A 21,314-nucleotide genomic window follows, 5' to 3' on the forward strand; every position below is an offset into this window, starting at 1 on the left:
TCCTAAAAACAGCTCTAGCGCAGAGAGTTTGCAGCACCCTGTAGGAAGGGGCTCAGAACACAGGCAGTGCTACAAAACACGCATTCCCAGAGCCTATTTATGTCCATGGTGCGACTTCTTCAGGCTTACATAGTATCAGTAAAAGTGTTAAGTGTCATGGAGGCATCACACAAATGTTGTTTTGTTGGGCATATAACACACGGCTTTGCCTTAGCTCCACGTTTATCCCAGGTTTCAGTCCAGGTTAGGATTAGCCAGCAGTCCCTGGGTTAGCAGAGCCTCTCCACTGAAGAGCAACAGTTCAGGAGAAGAATTGAGCCAGGCCTGACAGCCACAGCCTCCACAGTGCTTGGCAGGGAAAAAGCAGGCAATTTTTGTTTTTTCTTTGGAACAGGATTTAGCTTTTGCATATATTTGTGATCCTACGTGTGCACAGCACATCCCAGGGGGTCTGCACTTCTGTAATACCTTGCATTCAACATGCTTTATAGACTTCACAGTATTTGGCCTCCAAAGGATGTATTACGCATTTTTACAAAAGGTAATACCCAGACATACTAAAATGATGTGCCTGAGGTCATATGAAAAGCACTTGACAGAGGTAAATAATTTCCTTCAACTTCCATTCACCCATTTTTCCTAATACCAGTACCCACCTTGCCCATATGTTTCTATTATCCTTTTGCAAGAGGGACTGTGTCTGACCACATGAAAGCCGTATCTTTTATACAAGTCTTGCCTCCAGAATGCAAGGGTGTAGTCACTGCGTGCATCTACCCTAAGCCATGATAATCCATGGCCAGAGAGCAGGACCACAAAATGCAGTTATCAAGTCCTTGCAGCTTTTATGCAAGCAAAGAAACAGAGATAACAGCTATTTTCTGGTTCTGGCTCTAAGCCAGGAAGACAGTATACGATACACCTCCTCAGATGAGACCACTCATCCAGTATCTACTCATGCTCCAAAAGCAACTAATGCCACTTCCTATTCACTTTCAAAATAAACACATCTTCAGAGAACTAGACACCAGGTATGTTATGTGCAAGCCTTGCAGATGAACTTTTAGCCTTCATGAACTTCAGATCACGTCCACTTTCTGTCAGTACCCAAATTATAGGTCACTAGATCCTCTAGACTTCTCAACAACTCAGCACAACAATTGAAAAACTGGGGTGCAGATGGCCTTTCCCTTCACCACGGAAGGTGCTGACTAAAAAAGAGTATTAACTGTGTTCACCTAACATCAGCATCTTTCAAGGAAGCATGCTTCTATTTTGACAGTAAAAATGAAGATTACAGGTTGTGATGAACAGAATTGCTAATGCTGTCACCCAGGTACTGACGGAAAATGTAACATTCAGCGGCCTGAGGCAGACCCTAGTCTTAATCCATCATTTCCAGCCTCCTATGGGTTCACTAGGTACCACACAGAATCACAGAATCATTGTGATCACGGACTAGTTGGGGTTGGAAGGGACCTCTGGAGATCATCCAGTGCAACCCACCTGCTAAAGCAGGTTCACCAGAGCAGATCACACAGGAATGTGTCCAGGTGGGTTTGAATGTCTCCAGAGAAGGAGACTCCACAACCTCTCTGGGCAGCCTGTTCCAGGGCTCTGGCACCTCAAAGGAAAGAAGTTTCTCATGTTTAGATGGACACATACTGTCTTCATCCCAAGAGGCACCTGTGTGTCTGGTGAATGGGACACTGGGAGACATGACAAAAAAATCATTGAGAGAATGCCTGCCCTCACCATCTCTCCCCCTCCACACTGTGGCTGCTGTTGGCGATGGATGCAGATGAGATGCCAATGTCACCATCCTGACCCGCACCTTTACCTTTGAAGCTGCCATGACAGCTGCCGTGGCTGCGACGTTCAGGCCCCGCTTCCCGAAGTGCACAAGGGCATCGTAGCTCCGGTCTTTTGCCTGGACGAGGCAGTCATCGATCTCCTGTCACAGCCAACAACAACAACAAAAAAAGAAAGCACAAGAAGAACAAGTTCAGAGTGCTCCCAGCCTCAAACTCTTGGCACGGCCAGGTCATCTTCTATGGAGGCAGACATCCTCCATTTCCTCCACCTTGGCTGAAGAGAAGTTCACAGCCAACGTTTGCAAAGAGGAAAGGTTTGCAGGGGAGCAGTAACTCCCACTGCAGGCTTTGGGAACTCTTTATTCTGTGAATGGCAGATTGGGACCCAAAGTTAGGATACACTTGCACAGTGCAACCACCACCAATAGGTCCTGGGAGCAAGACAGACACATCCACCTGGGAAGAATGGACCACGGTGTGTCAGAAGCCACTGGCAATCTATGGACCCTAAAGACAAATTGCATTGCCCCATAATTGAAAAGAATCAGATTATGACACTGGGCAGCTGCAGCTCTGCTGCCCTGGGTCCAGGACTAGTGGTCTCAGAAGTATGCAAGATATCTCTGCACATCACTGCAGTGTCCAGCTTCAACATGCCCACGGAACTGGTAGGTCCAGACCTTCTGGACTTCGATGCTGTTCTAATATACAGTGAAATAGTTATGAAAATCCCTGCCCTCACCCTCCCTCCCTCAAGACACAGGGATCAGGATGACAATGGATGACATCTTCTAGTACACAGCTACTGGATGTGCTGGGTTAGTAGGGACTGGAAGCTGTGAATAAGAGGTGGCAATCCAAAATCCACAAGCACTACTTGTGAGAAGTGTAAGCAGAAGTTCACAGAAAGCAGAGAGATGGGACTGATCCCCACTGTCCTTCTCGGACAGGACTGAGATACAATTGTTCATGCACTGCCTGTGGCTAAACATTTTTCATTTCCACAGCTGCCAATGTGGGAAACAGTTATTAACTTCTTGGTAGTTTGCATGTTGATACATGACTGACAGTTATCCTTGGCCCATGTATTCCCATGAGCCAAATGGATTCACCTGACAACATCCCATTCATAGCAACAGGCATCTCCTAGGCAGGCAAGTGATCCAAGCTGTAACGTCCCTCCTCAAAATTAGCACCATGAATTTGAGCAAGACATTTCTGAAGCCAGGACCTCACACGCTACATGCCTTACTTCAGCATGCTGTGCATCTCCCAGCCAGGTAAATGTTTACTAAGCCCATTTCAGACAGGCTGGGCTATTTGTCCCATTGCTGCACCATGTTTTAGGCAGAGCTGGGGACAAAGTTAAGGAGCCCTGGCTGCCAGACTCTGTTTCTCTAATTGTTATATCCAGCCACAACACAGCACTCCAGCTATATTCAGTCTGTATGTGCAAAGCAGCTCCAGGAGGTATTTTTAATCTCCCTCCCTCCCAACTTCTCGAGTGCACAAAGATGAGTTAATAAATGTGAGTGCGCTGAACAGATGCCAGTATTTAAAAACAAAACAACCACAAAGAACAAAAACGCCCATCAAAAGGAGATGATCAAATGACAGAGGAAGAGAATCAGCAGCTCTCAGTCCCTCAATGAAAATGAGTGATATGAAGACTGGAGTAAACACACTGTAGATCTGCTCTACCCAGAGAGGACCCGGGCACCTGTGATTACCTTTTCTTTTGAAGACAGCGTTGGATGAACAAATTTCCTGTACAGGAGGCTGGAGCCTTTTGTATATGGAGACAGCAGCCAAGCTACAAAAGCTATTTTGAGTTCATAGTAGAAGGGAAACCTGGAAGAAAAAGAGTTGTTAGTGTCTGCTCCCAATTTAACCACTGCCCTTAATTAGAGATACTCGGCACAGGAAGGGACTGGCCAGTCTAGCTTAGGGCAGCTTTCGCTTAGCAAAGAACTCAAAGACCAAACCACATTCACTCTCCTTGGCACACAACTCAACTAGGCATGTGGGTAAATCTTTACTCGGGTATCAGGGCCCTGATTTAATGGTCTGGAAGAGACTCTGCTATGTGATAAGAGGAGCTTTCTAAATGCAAAGAGCACAGATGCTGCCTTCATAGCATCCCCAGTCATTATAAAGGAGCAAATCAGTATTTCATTGATACATTTATGCACTTTTCATCTCTCTGCCTTTCTGCATTTAAGATAACAACCAACACTATCCTTTGTAGGCAGGGGCAAGCAAGAGTAGCACAGAGACCCCGTGACAGCTGTGCACCAGCCCAGTCAGACCCCTGCTGTGCCAGCACAGCACTGCCACCAAGCCTGCAGGGCCACGCTGCACCCACGTCTGACTCTACAGGCCTCTGTAATGCTCTACTCTGAGCATAGATTTGCCAGGTTGATCTTCCACCTCGCTGAGGATCCCTACAGCATACTTGATTTCACAGGCTGGACAAACCCTCTGTCATTCCTCCTGAGAGACCCACATAATACATCCTCCAGAAAAACAAAGCTCCAGATGAACACAGTGGAGGTAGATCTGCATGCAAATTACACAGAGACACAATAACGTCTTTTATCTGATTTTCAATGGATCTGACATGTTGCCAAGTAGCCCAGATTCCCTTTGTCTGGAGGACTCACTAGAGGCATGCAGTGCTATGGTGAAACAGGCTTTAGGTGAGGGTCATGCACTACCATTAAATTTTCATCCTGAAGTCTACTGATCTCACTGGTTTCCACTAGAAACCCCTTACTAAAAAGGGGCAACTAAGTAACAAACATTTCCAAACCCGAGCATCCAAATTTAGAATCACAGAATCACAGAATCATTTCAGTTGGAAGAGAACCTCAGGATCATGGAGTCCAACCATAACCTAACTCTAGCACTAAACCATGTCCCTGTGAACCTCGTCTAAATGCCTTTTAAACCCCTCCAGGGATGGTGACTCCACCACTCCCCTGGGCAGCCTGTTCCAACACCTGACAACCCTTTCTGTGAAGAATTTTTTCCCAATATCCACTCTAAACCCTCTCTGGTGCAACTTGAGGCCATTTCCTCTTGTCCTATCACTTGCTACTTGGGAGAAGAGACCAACACCCTCCATGCTACAACCTCCTTTCAGGTAGTTGTAGACAGCGATAAGGTCTCCCCTCAGCCTCCTTTTCTCCAGGCTGAACAGCCCCAGCTCCCTCATAAGACTTGTGCTCCAGGCCCCTCACCAGCTTCGTTGCCCCTCTGAATCAGATAACTGGGCATCTCTGTGCTCTCATCCTGACAGTGGTCACCAGGAATCCTTCCACTGGCACCAGAGAGCCCCCATCACTATGGGCTATCACCGTTCTTCATCAAACCACTACCCAGGAATGGGCCGGGCAAAACATCCCAGCCACGCAGCAACCTACAAACAAAATCCTGTGCTGCAGGGCTGTTTCTGCCTGATCCCTAAAGACTGGGTATTTACTGCAGGAGATAGCCAGGCAAGTTTAGAACTGTGCCTGCAGCTAAAGCTGCTGTTGTTTACGCGAAGATCTCTGCAGGCATCCAGCTCCACAATCAGGTGCGCCTCTTTCTGACAGGCAGGGGGCCGAGACTCCTCTAATGATTTCTTACTAAGGAGGTATCACTCAGCAGTTCTATCCTCTTTCTTGCTTTTCCTACGACAGCACTGAGAAAGGAAGCATGGCTCCTCCAGACAAAATACCTCTGTGCACCTGAAGCTGCTAAACCCATGCTCAGGTGGCAGCGCACCTTCGTGCCCCTTTTTTCCCCTTGCAAACATTTCCATGTGCTTTCCATTTCATGCCAAAAACCCTCTCCCATCTGGTGCTCACCAGCAAAGAAAGATATCCGTGAACGTCTCTGCTGTCGTGAAGAGTGCGAATATGATCCAGTACATCATCCATTTGACCTGGTAAACAAAAACAGTAGCCGGGTCATTTTTCCCCAAGGGCCTTGAACTATCTCTTGCAGGAACAAGTGCACAGAATCGCTCTCACAGATTAAAAAAAAGGTTATTTTTTCCCCCGCTGCATACTTTACAATTACTACAGACTTGAAGATGCCAGAGCGCCCCCCACCTCAGCACATAACACATTAGATTTCCACAGAGGCCCTTGGGAAGGAAGATTGTAGCCTTTAGGACTGGCCTCAGGCAAAGAAGAGCAGCCTGATTCTGTCCCTACAGAGGAAGCTCCAGCGGCCAGCAGAGGACCATTGCATTAAAAATCTCACTTGTCTCCTCCTAATAGCAAAGGTTAATATTTGGGTGTTGGCCACACTGCAATTAAGACAAAATGTAATCATTATACTTACGTATTATCCACAGGCAGGGGAAACTAGCCCGGCAGAGATAAAAGAGGTAACTGCCCATCCCATGATCCAGGGCTCAGGAGCACAATCAACTCACTGCAATTTATTGAATTAGTGTGCATGGGTTGAGTGGAGGTGTCTCCTCACATCCCCACCCTGAGCCCACTGCAGTGACAAGGGCAAGTCCATCAGCTTAAATCCCTTCCCTGGGGCTTAGGTGAGCACGTTTTACTACATATTGGCAGTGAAAGCACATGCTGCACTGTCATTGTGTTCAACTACGGTAACTCCACCGTGGGGTGGACTGCTTGGTGGGTGATTTATGGACAGTGTCCTCTGTGGTGACAGCAACAGACACAGAAAGAACCTTTGGGGACCATGACTTGGTCAGGGAAACTGTAGTATAAGTAATTCAGGAATCTGGAGATTTTTGTGACTGAGCACTAAATGGCATTTAAAAGCACAGCTAAATGCAGTATTGGTTCTTCTTGGGATGGAAATAAACAACGTATTTGTCACACGCCATCAGCACTTGCAGTGATTTTTATCAAGTGATGTGGTGCTCCTCTTCTGCGGCGCTGTCAAAGATGATGTAAGGAATAATTTCCGAGTACTAGAGATGAGAGAGAAACCTTTTATTCTCCCTCAGTATTTTTTTCCATTGTAAAATTGTAAAACTTGAAGTTCAAACAGTTTTAAGAATGTCTCTCCAAAGGAAAAGGGATGGTAAGACAAAAGCTGGTAATTTAACTGAAAACTATTGTGTAATTAACTATATTTGAAAATGGAGATCCCTAAGCAGCTTTGCTGGAATATTAGAAAGCTTAAGGAAGTAAAATCCATGAAAATCCAAGAATTAGAGAATTGGACCATGTTACCTATGGCAGAGATAACTACTAGAGAATAAGGGAGGGCTGAAAAGAAGGCAGTGGAAGAGAGACACCTACACCAGGTGCTGCTCTGGGGAAGGGTGGAAGGAGGAGGCAATAAATCTGGATCTCACCAGCTCTGACATGGCTTGTTCCACCTTCTCCCCAATCCAGTGGGGACAGTCCCTATAGTCTCCCTCCATCTCCCTATGAGTACTGAAATTATTCCTTGAACACCTGTCACCCACCTATATAACTGCTCCCCCGGGATTTATATTTATATGTATATTTTTATTTAGTGTTACAGCAGTAGAATGGTACTGCCAAATGCCCAAGTGTGTTGTCTTCCCAGGGCAGCTTCTGCCAGACTTTTCACATAGTCACGACTCCCTCAAAGCCTCACTGCCAGCACGGTTCTCAGTTAGATATTACTGATGGAAAAACTTTTAAGCATAAATCAAGATCTGGTGTAGATGGGCTTGGATCAGTCTAATACATCATTTATCAAAATGACTATTAGCAACAAGAAGAAAAATAAACTACAGTGATATAAGTTTTGACTAGTAAATGAAGGTTTGTACCGTGTCAGTGTAAACGACTTTTTTTTTCCCCAATCAGATCCCTAATGGATGTATTGCCACAACTGGTATATTCAAGTGAAAAACAATCATAAGTGCAGACCAGGTCTCAGATCAGCTGTTCCCACATTTGGGTCATGACCTCATGTGTCTGATGCAAGTTGCTCTTTTGCAGTTGAATTTCCAGCAGGAACTGGACCCTTCAACAAAATATTTTCCAGAAAGGGACTATGGAAATGTTAAGTATCAGTGGCAGACACTGCTTGGGGATGCTAACGCACATCCTCAGTGTTTCCAAGCAAAGGGTATATTAATACAAATCTTGAGAAGCACAGCTGTGCAAGGGCTGCAGGGACATTTTGCCTTAAGATGTGTTCTGTAATCCTTATGATTCTCGAAATATCCAAAATCATTATCTGAAGGAGGGGACTGAAAAAAAGGAAAAATCTCAGCGGCCACAGTGAGTCCCAGTTCGAGCTTGCACTGAGGACTTAATGGTACAGCCATCTACGCTGTTACCTGGAGGGGAACAGGGGCTTGTTATCCCTGAGATCTTGAGAGGAATGAAGAGTTGAGATCTGGAGGCTGAGTCAGATTCAGTGAAGTTAACACAGCTCAGGCTGTGAAAGGCGCTACAAATCCCACAGGACCCCAACAGCACCCAAGTGGTTTTGATTCTCCCACATTTCACTTTCCCTGATGGCCCCACACACCTTTAGAAACTGGGGACCAGGGAAGATTTTTCAGCAAAAGGACAAGCCAGCACACTCGGCTGTCAGACCTGCCTGTAAATAGGTCACTCCACAGGGCAGGATGTTTCCATCCGAGGATTCAGTCGTATGTGCTTCTAGATGCCTCCTCTGATCCTTGTTTTGAATGAGCAGCTAAACCTTCAAGGCTTTTTGAAAAGGCTTTGATTTATGCTGCTCTTCAGAAAAAAAGGAAAACACGTAAAGCTCTGGATGCCAAACACCTTTTAAGTCGGCTGTATATAGCTCGCGCCACCAGAGACATAGCAGACATTTGTCAAGGTGCACATCAGCTCTGCAGAGGAGCCAGAAGCACAAACCTGAGTCTCTTTATTTTAGACTAGCCTAGCGATCACCCAGCCCACCTTCGGGCCAGTCTTCTCCTTGCACTGGTTTACAAGCTGTCCCAGAATACAGGTGACACCTTCACAACGTGGTGAGGAGTAACCTCAGAAAACAAACCCTGCAGCACAGCCACAAACCTCATTACTCACATATTCTTTGATGTCCTTTGATTTCACGGCTTTGTAAGAATAATACGCGGGGTAAAGAGTGCCAAATATAAGCCTGCAAAAAAGCAAACAAACAAAAAATGGATTAAATTGATTTCCCATCACAGAGAAAGATTTTTTTTCCTATCTGTTAAATGTGCTTCTTGCACTAGTAAAAAGTGTTAGGATTTGATTAAGCTTGAGTGCACTAAGTAGTCACAGGAGTGATTTTGCATCACTGAATTCAGAGAAACAAATGAAGAGCAGGAATTCAGGCTGACTTTCCTTTTGCAATGGCTTCCATAGCTGTACCTTGTGACTTACACACAAAACAAAAACAAACAAAAGAGGCCACCACATTTTTAAAAGGAAATTAAAAATCTGATTTCAAAATAATCTAATGTGACACCAGGAATATACGAGCATTGCTTTCAGAGGCATGACGAAATGAGAATCATTTATATAAAATCCCTTCCACCTCTATTCAATACTGTGAAAAACTGTCACAGAGTAAAGCAGCATCCACCTTCTACCCACGCAAGGGTTTGAATGCTGTGGCCTTATATTAAACGGGCTAAAGAGAAGAGCCCTGCACTGTTCCAAATGGACTGTAAAGTCCATTTGGGCTCATCAAAGGAGAAGGAATTTGCCCACCAAGATATGCCAACAGGATCAGGCCTAAAAATCCCAGCTCTACTGTTCTTTCACAGTTTCTTTTCATTTTCAAGTCTGAAAAGGATGCTGTCAGCTTCAAGATTTCATGTAAGAAAGAAATAAGGATCCATAAGTTAAAAATAGCACTACTCAGAAAAAAACCAAGAATTTTTTATACTAAATCCTCTCTGCATCACTGCCTAGCTGCTCATTCACTTCAATTATTCTGGACATAAGCATAGGCTTGTCAAAACCACTTTGCCTTGCCCAGGTTTCAGTCAGTTTTATTCAATGCAGTAGGATGATGCTGCAAAGTCTGAATTTAATAGATTGCAGGGGAGTGTTTACTGGCTTGCAACTATAAAACAGCTGTTTTCACTGCTCTTGGGAATGGAAATGATCAATGTTTCACTCCCTAATTGTGGAGCCACATGGACCCGCAGTCATCTTTTCCATCCTGCCAGTAGCAACTGTGTGCCGTGGGACTCATAATTACACTTGAGTCCATTATGTACGTAAGACATTAAAAATTAACACTCTGGGATCTGCTGTACCATCGCACTTCCCGTAGCTCAAGAAGATATTTGTGAAAGAATGGGGTGAGCCGCCACACATCTTGATTTCCAAAGCAGTGACCGAAGACAATTTGCCTGCTATTCATCGTGTTTACTGTAGCATGGCTTAGCAAAACCTGAAGGACAATGCAGACTTCAGAAAAACAGATTTTACAGAGGCTTCACACTGGCTTCAAAAAGCTTTGCTGGAAACAGTCATTTCTGAACCTCTTTCCCCCACAGGGGCTGTGCTATATGCAGGAATTAGATACGAATGCTCGGAAAGGTTCTGGGAAATCAAATGCTTTTTTGTCCCTTGCAGTATCTTAACAAACAGCAACATCGGTTATGGCAAGGAAGAAAACACAGATCCTGTTCTCACTGAAGCTAATAACAAATATTCCCTCAGAGTTCAATGGTAGCAGGACCTAATTCAAAGAAGTTTGAGTCCACAAAAGGAAGAAAGCTCCACAATATTCAGAAACTACCAGCCAAGCACATGAGTAACATTTTTGGCTCTGCTTATAAAAAGTACTGCATTTCTGTCCTTCCTTCTTGGCCCAGGCTGGCTGCTATCTCACGCTTTTATTTCCTGCAAATAATCACTAAGTGATTGATGCCCATTTCCTCAGTTTGTGCTAGTAACAGAAAGTAACTGGATCCTGAAGAAGAAAAGGGTTTACAGGATCACTACAAAATAATAAGTTGCAGACAATAAACACTTGAAAAAGATTCCTGTGAAGGAAGGAAACTGTGCAATACTTTTGCATATGCAGAGCAAGAGACAGTTAATAAGGTGATGTGCTCTCCCTAATTTGGAGATTGAGAGTTTCATTGATTTGCCTTGCAGTATGTTGTGTGCATATATGGACATTTATTACTGCTATAGTTTACCCGACCAAAAACTGGTTTAAAGAATGTTGGATCCCAGTCTTGTCACTGCTGTAGCTGACTATGTGGCTTGGAGTCACTATAACCTCTGGGTACACCCTACAGATGGAAGATAAAAGATGTTCAGGCATTTCTATAAAGCATATTCAGGGTTTAGGAGACAAATACCTGCATATGGGCATATTCCAGTCTTCACTGGGCTTTGGATCAGGCTTGAATACGATTGATTTAATTTGAACATACAAATCAATCCTCTATCTCTTCCCTCGGTTCCTGTCCCCTGCCGAAGACAATACACCTCTCTTCCCCCTCATCTATGCTTCCTGTGTAAAGTTATTGTTGATTCCTGCCTTCCTTCATCTCCACGTTCAGACTCCTTCTGCACACTATACATAAACCAAAGACTGATTCTTTGTCCCTTCGCCCAAAACCATTAAGTCATTCCTTGTCTAAGTCTCCTTTCCAGCCTCCCTTGTGTGCTTTACGGATCTCTGCCCCACCTGGATGTAGCAGTATTTAAACCTCTTCCCACTGCCTCTTACACACACACAGAGGCTACACCCCTGCCTATCAAGCTGAAGTAATATTCTTCTCCTTGCCTTCCAGTGCCTGAAAAACTTTGCTCCGAACTACTGTCGGTTTGTTTTTTTTCTTACATCCCACCTCAGTCCCTTCTCTCCTTTAATGGCTGTAGTGCCACCAGCTTCTTGCTCTGCTGCTCCTTGCACGTCTTCTCCCATACCCTGGAGCTCCTGCACTCCTTGCTCCTCCATTGCATATCAGCCCTTCACCTCTAAAACAAGCTCTTCCCTGACAGTTATCCTGACACCCCACAGTTTGAGGGGCAGCAGCCCAAACCACACAAATTCCACCAACGCCACTCCCCGGTTTCTCCTCATCTCTAATCTTCTGCAACACTGCAGTTCTAACTGATGTTCTCTGAATCACACCATAGGAACTTCAGCTTTCCTCCACATACCCCCAAAATCACAGACTCGGTCCCCTCCCATGCCCACCAGCTGACCCGGGAACCACATGTGCTGTGACTCCTTCCATGGTACGTGCAATCGGTGCCCACCAGTTGGCAAGCTAAATTAACAACCTACCTGTGGCGTTAACACAACAGCTTTTACCTCCTGGTGGACACTGCTATGAGATAATCTCCCATCCAGCAGCTAATTCATATAAATAATGTAGAAACTTAGTATTTGAGACCTCTCTGACCCATCTATTTTGGCCACAATCACTTTCCGGATCCAAAAGCTAGCAGCAGTGGAAAAACAGACTGCTTAAGCCTCATTTCCTTAGGAAACCAGGCTACAAATACAGAGTCAAACCCATTCCCCACCCATTTCCATCTGTCAAAGCTCCTTTGAACAAGCTACGTACCCTGGAAAGCCTTGGCTCTTTTACCCTCTGTGCAGAAGCAGAAATCCTGATCAGCAAAGCAGGGACTCCCAGAGCTTGATGTAGTAGTTGCTACGTTTAAAGCTACAGAGATGTGTTCCCACAGCCTGCGCTAAAACAAACACACACCCTCAGGGTACAAGGAAAGGCAAGGAGATAGTGACATTCATCGGTGAGTTGGGAAATCTCACTGGCAGCACTAAAGAAATAACAACAGTCTAAGAATTCTTACGCTGCTCCACGCTGGAGATCTACATCAATTACAGTTGCCTTGAAAAAGGACGAAACAGCAGCTGTAAAGAAATCACTGAAGAGCCAACTAATTGTGCAACAAGAGGCAAAAATCTAAGTAAAAGGTTAGTCTTCCTAAAGAACAGGATAAGGATTAATGCTGAAAATCTTATAATTCTATTAGAGACATCAACAGCAGCAATCCCCAGTCCGGACCGATACATGTGCTTCTGGTCATTTTTTGTCAAAAGGGACACAGCGGAGGCAGAAGGGGAAAGGAGAACGGTGATGAAAGTGTGTGGGAATGAACTGGGGATGATCCATAAGAGCAACTGTAAATGTTGCTTTTGCAAAGACCAATAACCGAGGTTATTTGTTCCTAATCCTGATGCAGCGTAAGGGGATGTTCAACTGAATCAAGAAAACAAAGACAAAAAGGAAGGGAGAAACCTTCACTATCACCAGGAGGTAATCTATGGAACCGAGTAACTGTATTTATTTGTATAATTACATTACATAGGATTTGGGGTTTGGTTTTCGTTTTCATTATTCAAATTTACCACTAAATGAGACAGTAAAAGATGAAACTTCCCATATTGTGGAGTTTCCTGATTAGCAGGGGAATATTAAAGCAACTGTTGGCTCCTCTTTAGTAAATCTCCGTCATGTTCCAGGGGAGCAGCTGCGCCACCACCAAACCTCCTTCTGTCTCCGCTTACCAGTACAGCCACAGCCAGCCCTGGCTATTGTATCTTTCTATTCCTTCTCCAAATTCACTGACACAATGATCTGACCATCACAGAGCACGAGCTGACTCAGATGTGACAATATTCCTAATAGCATCTAGATTATAGCCTGGGGATGAGCATCGGAGCTGGTACCAGGTCCTGGGAGGGTCTCACATGATGTCTCGAGTTCTGATGATTTGGTGATGCTGTCTTCCTCATGAGGGGCCTGGTCCTACAGCCATTTACCTGTAAAATTAACCCTCACATTCTGTACAGCAGCCACTGAAATAAATGGAACTAGTCTCAGCAATTCTCAGCAGTACTGGCCAGGATGCAGGTTACCTCCAGAAATGCCTGCATATCCATTCTCTTGAGTATTTTTAACCACACGGGTATTTTTTTATATGGTAACCTACTGTAACAAATGTACCAGCATGGTGCTGTCCATGTCCCAAGCCATCCCAGTTTTGTTCATCTAGTTACCATGCCACCAGCAGTGTTTGGGCTGCCCAAACATTTAGAACATTGTACAACTACAACACAAATAGAACAGCCCTTATTTTGCCCATAAATAACTAACGTTTCCAAATCATTGGCACACAGCAGCCAAGATGGCAAACTTCTGCTCACAGAGATGGACACATTTAGCAATCGTGGAAATATTTCCTATTTCCTCAACGTGTTCACTGGCTTGTGCGTGCTTCTTCCACACAGAGCAGCAGCTGAGCTGTCACCACGCCAGCGTTCCTCGCTGAAACCGCCGAGAAGGGTGCCAATAGGTTTGCATTCCTTATTATCAGTCCTAATTAACGTTCGCGCAGCGCCACAGATTAAAAATAAACACAACTGCCTTTGCATCAAAGGTTCCCAGTTTAAATCCAACAGCTGTGGAAGTGAAAATGAGCAGCGCACGAGTTCAAGGAAAGGGTTAATGTGAGCCTCTTGACAGGCCAAATGCCTGATATCCAAGAAGGGACTGGGGTGGAAGAAGCATCAGCTGCAGAGGAAGAGGCTTCGGGCTGGTATTCCCTGGGAGGTGGCTCCTGCAGATTCTTTGTGGTCATTTTGCAGCAGAATAGGCCCTGCACGGTGGCTCCAGGGCCGTCGGGAACTTGCCTGGTCACCCTCATGGCGACAGCTGATGCCATCCCCACCCTGGGACCCAGGAGATGTGGACACCCAGCCATGCCAACCTGACACCCCGATACACTCTCAGAATACCAAAGGCACATGGTGCCTCAGTGACAAAAACACAAAAACATCCCCCAAGGAAAGCACCCGGCCCTGACACCCCTGAGACAGATCAGGCTCACCTCAAACTCCATTTGCAACTGGAATGAAACAAGCCTGCAGGGTTATAGAATCATAGAATGTCCTGAGTTGGAAGGGACCCACAAGAATCATCAAGTCCAACTCCTGTCCCTGCACCGGACGACCCCAAAATTCACACCACGTGTCTGAGGGTGTTGTCCAATCACTTCTTGAATATTGTCAGGCTTGGGGCCATGACATCTCCCTGGGAAGCCTGTTCCAGTGCTCCAGCACCCTCTGGGTGAAGAACCTTTTCCTAACGTCCAACCTAAACCCGTGCAGCTGTGCCCATGTCACTTGGCCAGTCACACACCGTCTCTGTGGGTATTAACAAGGTGTAAAGCTCCACTTGAACAGTCATCCGGCATGTCCCTCTGCTTTAGGACACATTCCTCCCCACCTCCTCGGTGTGTGACCTGCTTAGCTCGTCTGGGCTGGTGAGACCTTGTCCTCACGAGTACGTCTACAGCACCAGGCATACCCACAGCGCCCGGGAAACAGAGGGCAGGCCCAGGAGAGCTCAGTGTCTAACAGCTCCACTTTGCATCCAGGCCCACCTCCAGCTTCTCAGCCAGGCTACTACAGAACAGACTGCGCACTTTGCCTTGGTTCACATAACCTAACGGCAGGCGAAACCTAATCGCTCCTCTTGGTGAAACCACAGGGTGAAGGGATGCCTGACTGTCCTTCTAGCAGAAATAGCAGGAGCAAAGGCTGTCCTTGATGCTTCTAATTTAAGCAGCCTTGATCCTCCCAAAGCAGCACACACTCATCTCCAGTTGACACCACCTTTTTTTTCCCCCTCAGCCAGGGCACTCCTGACATGGGAGCTGGAAGACGGCCAGGCACAAACACGTGAAGAGACGTGGCAAGGAGGACGGGTGGAGGAAGTGGCCTTGGCGAGCCTGGAGCTATCACACAACTATTACGTTCACTCACGTTGATATCTTACACCCAGACTTGTCTAAAGAAGGCAAACGTGCCCACTTCTTGTTATAAGCAGAAAACAGAAACGCTAAAATAACAACACTATTGATGGGGAGACCTTGGAAAATATTTGGATTGTAAGATAATGCACCTGATGACTACTAAAACCACCAGCAGTGAAGGGTCTCACAGGGCTGATATTTACACTGATGCCCTTGAGTATCATATTTAAAGCCCAACCAAGATTAAGCGGGTACTTCACCCTTCGCAGATTTATTGTTCCAGGCTGTCGCCAAACTCAGGCAGAACCGCATCAGTTGACACACAAGCTAATGCTTCTTTCAGAGCAGAAAAGGGCTGTGTAGCTGCTATAAAAACACCCCATGGCTCCGCAGCTATTTTAGGAAGCAAATTTATTGCAGGTAGATGACTTACTAAGCTGGTCTCTTCTACTTCACGCTGTGTTCAGTGGAGCTGCCTGGCCCAGCAGAGCTGGGCTGCTGATGAGCAAGGGGAATTTGTTTGCCCCCCAAGCAATGCTTTAAAGGAAGAGTCTGCACGGAGAGCACGGAGAGCATGTAGGGCTGGTGAGGGGCCCTGATCCACCGGTGAGAAGCTGCGGATCGATAGGAACGTTGTGCCTGGCAAATGCCACCAGGCTCCCAGCAGCTGCCTGCAAGAGATAGTGTTTCGTCGGCCACATCGGAGGCATTTGGCTGGCTGCTGCTCCTCCCTTCTCTGTGCTGCGGCTCAGTGGGACCGCAACAGAGAGCCGTCCATGGCACCAAGCTTCCTCCCATTCAGACCCTTTCAGGGGAGAACAAATAATTAATCAAAGCGTGACACTGAGGGGAATAAAATCTGTGCCTTTTAGAGAAGAAAACATTCTCTGCTATGTGACTGGGTCAGACCTTCACTGCTCCACAAAGGCAGGGCTTCGCATCTGCGTGCCCCTCGTGTTTTCCCTACCCGGTACTGACCGTATAGTCTCTGCTTTGAAAGCGATGTCTTTTTTCCAAGACAAATAAAGGGCAATTTGAAAACTAAATGGTATGTTTTAGATGGGAAGGGCTGCTTTTCCTGACTCTGGAGAGGGGGATGTTTATGTGGAAAAAGGCTTTTTTAGAAGCGCTGACATTATATTCCAGAGATGACAGATGGTTTAAAAACCTGTATTGTGAGTTAGCCTACAGATTTATAGTAGGCTCTTGATACAAAAAGGAACAGAAAGAGACATATAACCTAACCAAACTAATTTCTAGGCTAAAAAAGGTATTAAAAAAATGGATTGCATATCAACAAAGAAGCTCTGCATTGATTTTCATACAAAACCACAAAGATTGTGCTGCAAGTATTATTTTGGAGTTATTTTAACTGATGCTATGTGGATCAACTTTTAGGAAGTGTAAACACCTACAGGAATCCCAATTTAGAGCATAATCCTACAGTGTGTGTATCCTAAAACTCAGTTCAAGGCCTTGGAAGTCTTTCACCACCAAACCATAAGTGCTACCACTGGCTGAGGAGACGGCAAGAAACACAAGAGCTCCTGTTTGCCTGTTCCTCACAGAAAGACAGCTTCAGATTTCTAGTGTTGTATTCACGGGACAGAAAACAGGAATAAAAAAATAAATTAAACTAAAGCTCATCCAAATCAATTGCAACATGGGACCTCCTTAATGTTACTTCAGCTTCCCAGGGACAGAATATTACTAGAAGTGCTTAACTAAGTGCAAGGAATATTTTAATTCACTGATAGAATTTAAAAAGCAAGCCAGTAAATGAACAATAAACAGCATAACTCCTTCCATCGGTAACCAACAGGAACTTCTTAGATCTCTGAGGACTCTACAACTTCAACATGAAAAACTAGATGACCAAACATTTGGAGGGATCAGCCACATCGAAAATACGTGGGACCCAACTCAGTCATTACCTCTGTGTTCCAGAGCTGGTATTTAATCCTAGTTAAGTGCAGGGAGAAGAAGGAAAAACAAACAAACAAAACCTCTTAAAACATCTCTTCTCATTTTGATAACACATTTCAAAGAAGGATCTCAAAGTGCACTGTAAATATTAGTGACCTGAGTATCAAAGCCGATTGCACTTCCATTGATTTCTGATTATTTCTTTTTCATTAGTGTTTTGTCTCTATTTTAAATGATAAGGACAGTGAGATCCAGTTGAAATTATACAGGAAGCTCATGTCAGAGACATCAACAGAACCCAGTTTCCAACTCCAATTCTAAAGCAAGAGCATAGGAAAACTAAGGCAAGATGTTTCTACAGGTAACTTCAGAATATTCAGACCATCTTAACGCTTTCATTAGTATGGGTATCAGAATGCCACATGCTATATATAACAGCTGCGACATTGCGGGGAGTTCACAGGCCACGCAAACCACATTTCTTTTTATGGCCCACAGACACAGACCGGTATTTCTTCTATATAAGCATTTAACAGCATTTTAGGGAGGGGCTGAGCACCTGCTTTTTTTCCTAGGACCTGCATAATTCTTTTCAAAAAGGAAAGAAAGGAAAATAAGATACTGCCACACAGTATGAAAAAGACAGACTTCTAGTCTCTTCTCATACGCATTTGACAAGGATTTCTAGTGCGAATTTAATAGAGTTCTTTCCTCCAGGGTCTTTTCTCATTTCATTCATCCATTTTAATCCCTCCATTTTATGTGGCTAATAAAAGCATCTCGATGAAATGCATGGTACAACTGAGATAAACAAGGAGGGAGAGATCTCCAGCTGGAGCTAAACTGATAGAGACCAGCCTCCAGTCTAACCTAGACACAAAGGAGAGAGGATCAGAGGGACACAAACCTCTGGACTGAAGCCACAGATCACTAATTAAGGCTTCTGGCTGCACCTCTGAATTCAGCTTCAACTACCAGTAAAAAATATTTGTCTCTAATTAAAATAAATTAGAAGAAAAATGACCATTTAGTGGATAATCCTAAATCCCAGTGATAGGAAAAGTGATAAAAAACAGTATGTAGGAGAGCCTAAATAATACCCTGAAGCTCTCCTGAAGACCATAGGGGACAGGCAGCACCTTGGCTTCTGTGCCAAGGAGCCTCGTCACTGAGAGTAAGAGAACGTCCTCCAGGGTTGACTCCAGAGGAACCAGACTCACTCAGCACCTAAGGAGCAGCACCCATCTCCTGCCAGGTGTAAATCTGCAGCTCATATTTGCCTGTATCAACAAACAGCACCTTAGATATTAAAAAAGCCCATCAACACTAAACCAAGCCACTGTGAACACCTTTCTTGCCCACACTCTCCCATCAGAAAAGAAAAAGAGTAAAACCTATGTGACATATCATTTAATGTGCTACTGGATACTGTGCAAGTCAAAGAACAGCGAATGTAATATAAGGAATAGAAATGTGTCCTTTAGACTAGAATCACAGAATAATTTAGGTAGGAAGAGATGTCTACAAGTCTTTAATCCAAAACAGAACAACTTTGAGTTTACACCAAGTTGCTCTATGCCCCATGTGGTCAAACTTTTAGTATCTCTGCCTCTGGACCCGTTTGCTTACCCTTCCCATTGGACTTATTGGACTTTGCTGGTGTCCTCCTTACACCAGGGAGACCCAAATGGGACACACTGCTCCTGCCAGACACTGTCTCACACTTGCCAAACACAAGGGAACAACCACATTCCTCAACCTGCTGGTGAACCCTCTTAGGAAACAAATCCTCTATCGAGACCTAAAAGAAAACAGCACTGCACCCATTCCGAGGTACAGAACAGGCAAGGAGACTTTTCCTTGCTGCTTGGAGAACCTTCTTGCTCAGCCACACCACCCCCTTGCCTTTGCAAGTGGTACCCCCCGCCCAGGAGCTAAGCTGGGGTCATGGTGTGACAATAATAGATGTCACAGGATTCTGAAGATGCTCCTTTTAGCCTGTGCCAAATGAGCTGTTGCAGTAGCACAAACCTCACTGAGCCACCTGCAAACCAAAATTTGAGTGTCAAGGGAAGTGAAGAACTGTACCACGTTGTCCTAACTCTGGGACTTAACACAGACCGGGTTGCCATTAGCAAAGAGTTTTAAAAAACAGGGGTTAGGGAGATGAAAACAATATTTACAAACACTTATTGCTTTGATTCTCTTGCGCAGCTATTTTTGGTGAGCTAGAACAGCGAGATTCCCCTTATCTCTATAGCCACATATTCACAGCATAAGGCTTTGTGTCATTAACCGTGCGGCATCGCTGCAAAATGTAATGGTTTTATGGTAATGCTGTTGCATGATCTATTCTTACATAAAACCACTAGCAGGGAAGTCATTAACAGCTTATTTACTTCTGTGCCAAACACCGTAGCCCATGGCACGTATTTGGAGATAAGGCGACATATCCTTTCTTTTGCTGGAGCTGGGAACCTCACAGAGAAAATAAATTACCCATACACACAGCTAATAGTCACGCTATGATCATTTTTAAAAGGATCAGAGGCTGCAACGTCCAGCAAAGCCTTGATGGAGCTAAAATGTATTTAAAGGGCTTCCTTAAATGACAATCTCCACCTCAGCGCCTAAACTCATCCTTCAGAAGTTGGAGAATTGTATTTTCAGTTTTAATGAAGAAAGATTAAATCAAACTGATTCTAAGAAGAGTTATATTCAGCACTTTCAAAGGGTTCACGTATGTTAGTTACAGGACAAATACACACGCCAAGATTCAGGAAGCTTTAAATTCTCTGATCAACTAATTCTAAGAGGTTTTTCAGGACTATAACTGAGTGCATAGCAGGACTCTGGGCATACAAACATCAGCGTCTCTTTAAGTCTCACCATCCTCAATTAGTTCCCTCCAAGCCCTTGGGAAATAGTTACGTTCTTGTCCTCCCATTTTACAGATTGGTTTCTCACAGGCCCAGCTGAGTTATCCCCTGGTTGGACATTCGTCACATAGTCCTGACATGCAAAAGCCACATCTGTAGTGCCTTTAACTTGCCTGGGTTGGGCAGAATATTGTCACCGTTCCTGGCTTGGAGCACAGCAGTGTACAGCGTGGGTGTGCTGACAGACTCTCAGGAGGAGATGCAGTTGTGTAGCCTCTCAAATTCCTGCCATTCCCTCAGTACCACTTGCACGTTGCCCAGAACCACAGCTCGAGTTAAAAATGTCTGATTTGCAATTCACTTTGTAGGTGTGTGCGACAGATATAACTCCTGCAGTTTACAAAGGATTCTAAAATATCTTTGCTCTTTGCTCAGCAAAGAGTTCATATGTACAAACATACACATCAAGTGCGAAATACTGGAATTTAGACACATTTCCTCAGCTCTCTGGGATGTTTCTTAAAATGCAAGGTTCCTTTTCTGAACTTTGGAATCTCTTTGCATCTGTTTAAATTTCCTACATCACAATCCATCCCCATAACTGAATTTTCTTCTGCTACAAAAAGACAATTCATTCCCTGCTCCTCCCAAATCATTTCATCTCACTATGTCCAGGCTTTGCGTTTCTTGACCAACATCTGATTCTTTTGTTTAATTTCTGCTGGTTTCCTATCTTTCCATAGCTTCTCCCTGAAGCTTAACAAGTTAAACACTTTCCTATGACTCCAAGGACTCTAGACTTCAGTCCCTGTAGTGTTTAAGTAAGTGAACTTTGGGTTTTTAACTAAAGATAAGACAGAGGAAGGAGTCTCTTTTAGCTTCCACCAATTTTCATAGCACTACTACTTCTCATCTGCATTAGTTTTTAACAACCTGCTATTAGTTGAAGTGCAGAAGAGACTTAATAGCAA

At 44.7% G+C, this 21,314-nt stretch overlaps 1 protein-coding gene across 6 annotated transcripts in view; it reads right to left on the reverse strand.

Moving 5' to 3' along the window:
• REEP1 (receptor accessory protein 1) overlaps nt 1-21,314 on the reverse strand; it is a 67,351-nt gene that overhangs the window by 31,846 nt on the left and 14,191 nt on the right. For all 6 annotated transcript variants that reach the window (XR_010606089.1, XR_010606088.1, XR_010606087.1 and 3 more), the window contains exons 2-5: nt 8,837-8,909; nt 5,669-5,745; nt 3,545-3,665; nt 1,841-1,954 (exon numbers count right to left, since the gene is read on the reverse strand). Coding sequence is in view for 3 of the 6 variants with exons in the window: in XM_065633165.1 (XP_065489237.1) it covers nt 1,841-1,954; nt 3,545-3,665; nt 5,669-5,745; nt 8,837-8,909 (385 nt within the window). In the remaining 3 variants the exon portion in view is untranslated. The remainder of the gene's footprint in view (nt 1-1,840; nt 1,955-3,544; nt 3,666-5,668; nt 5,746-8,836; nt 8,910-21,314) is intronic.

Source organism: Caloenas nicobarica, chromosome 4 (genome assembly GCF_036013445.1).
Source record: "Caloenas nicobarica isolate bCalNic1 chromosome 4, bCalNic1.hap1, whole genome shotgun sequence".
Classification (NCBI taxonomy): Eukaryota; Metazoa; Chordata; class Aves; order Columbiformes; family Columbidae; genus Caloenas; species Caloenas nicobarica.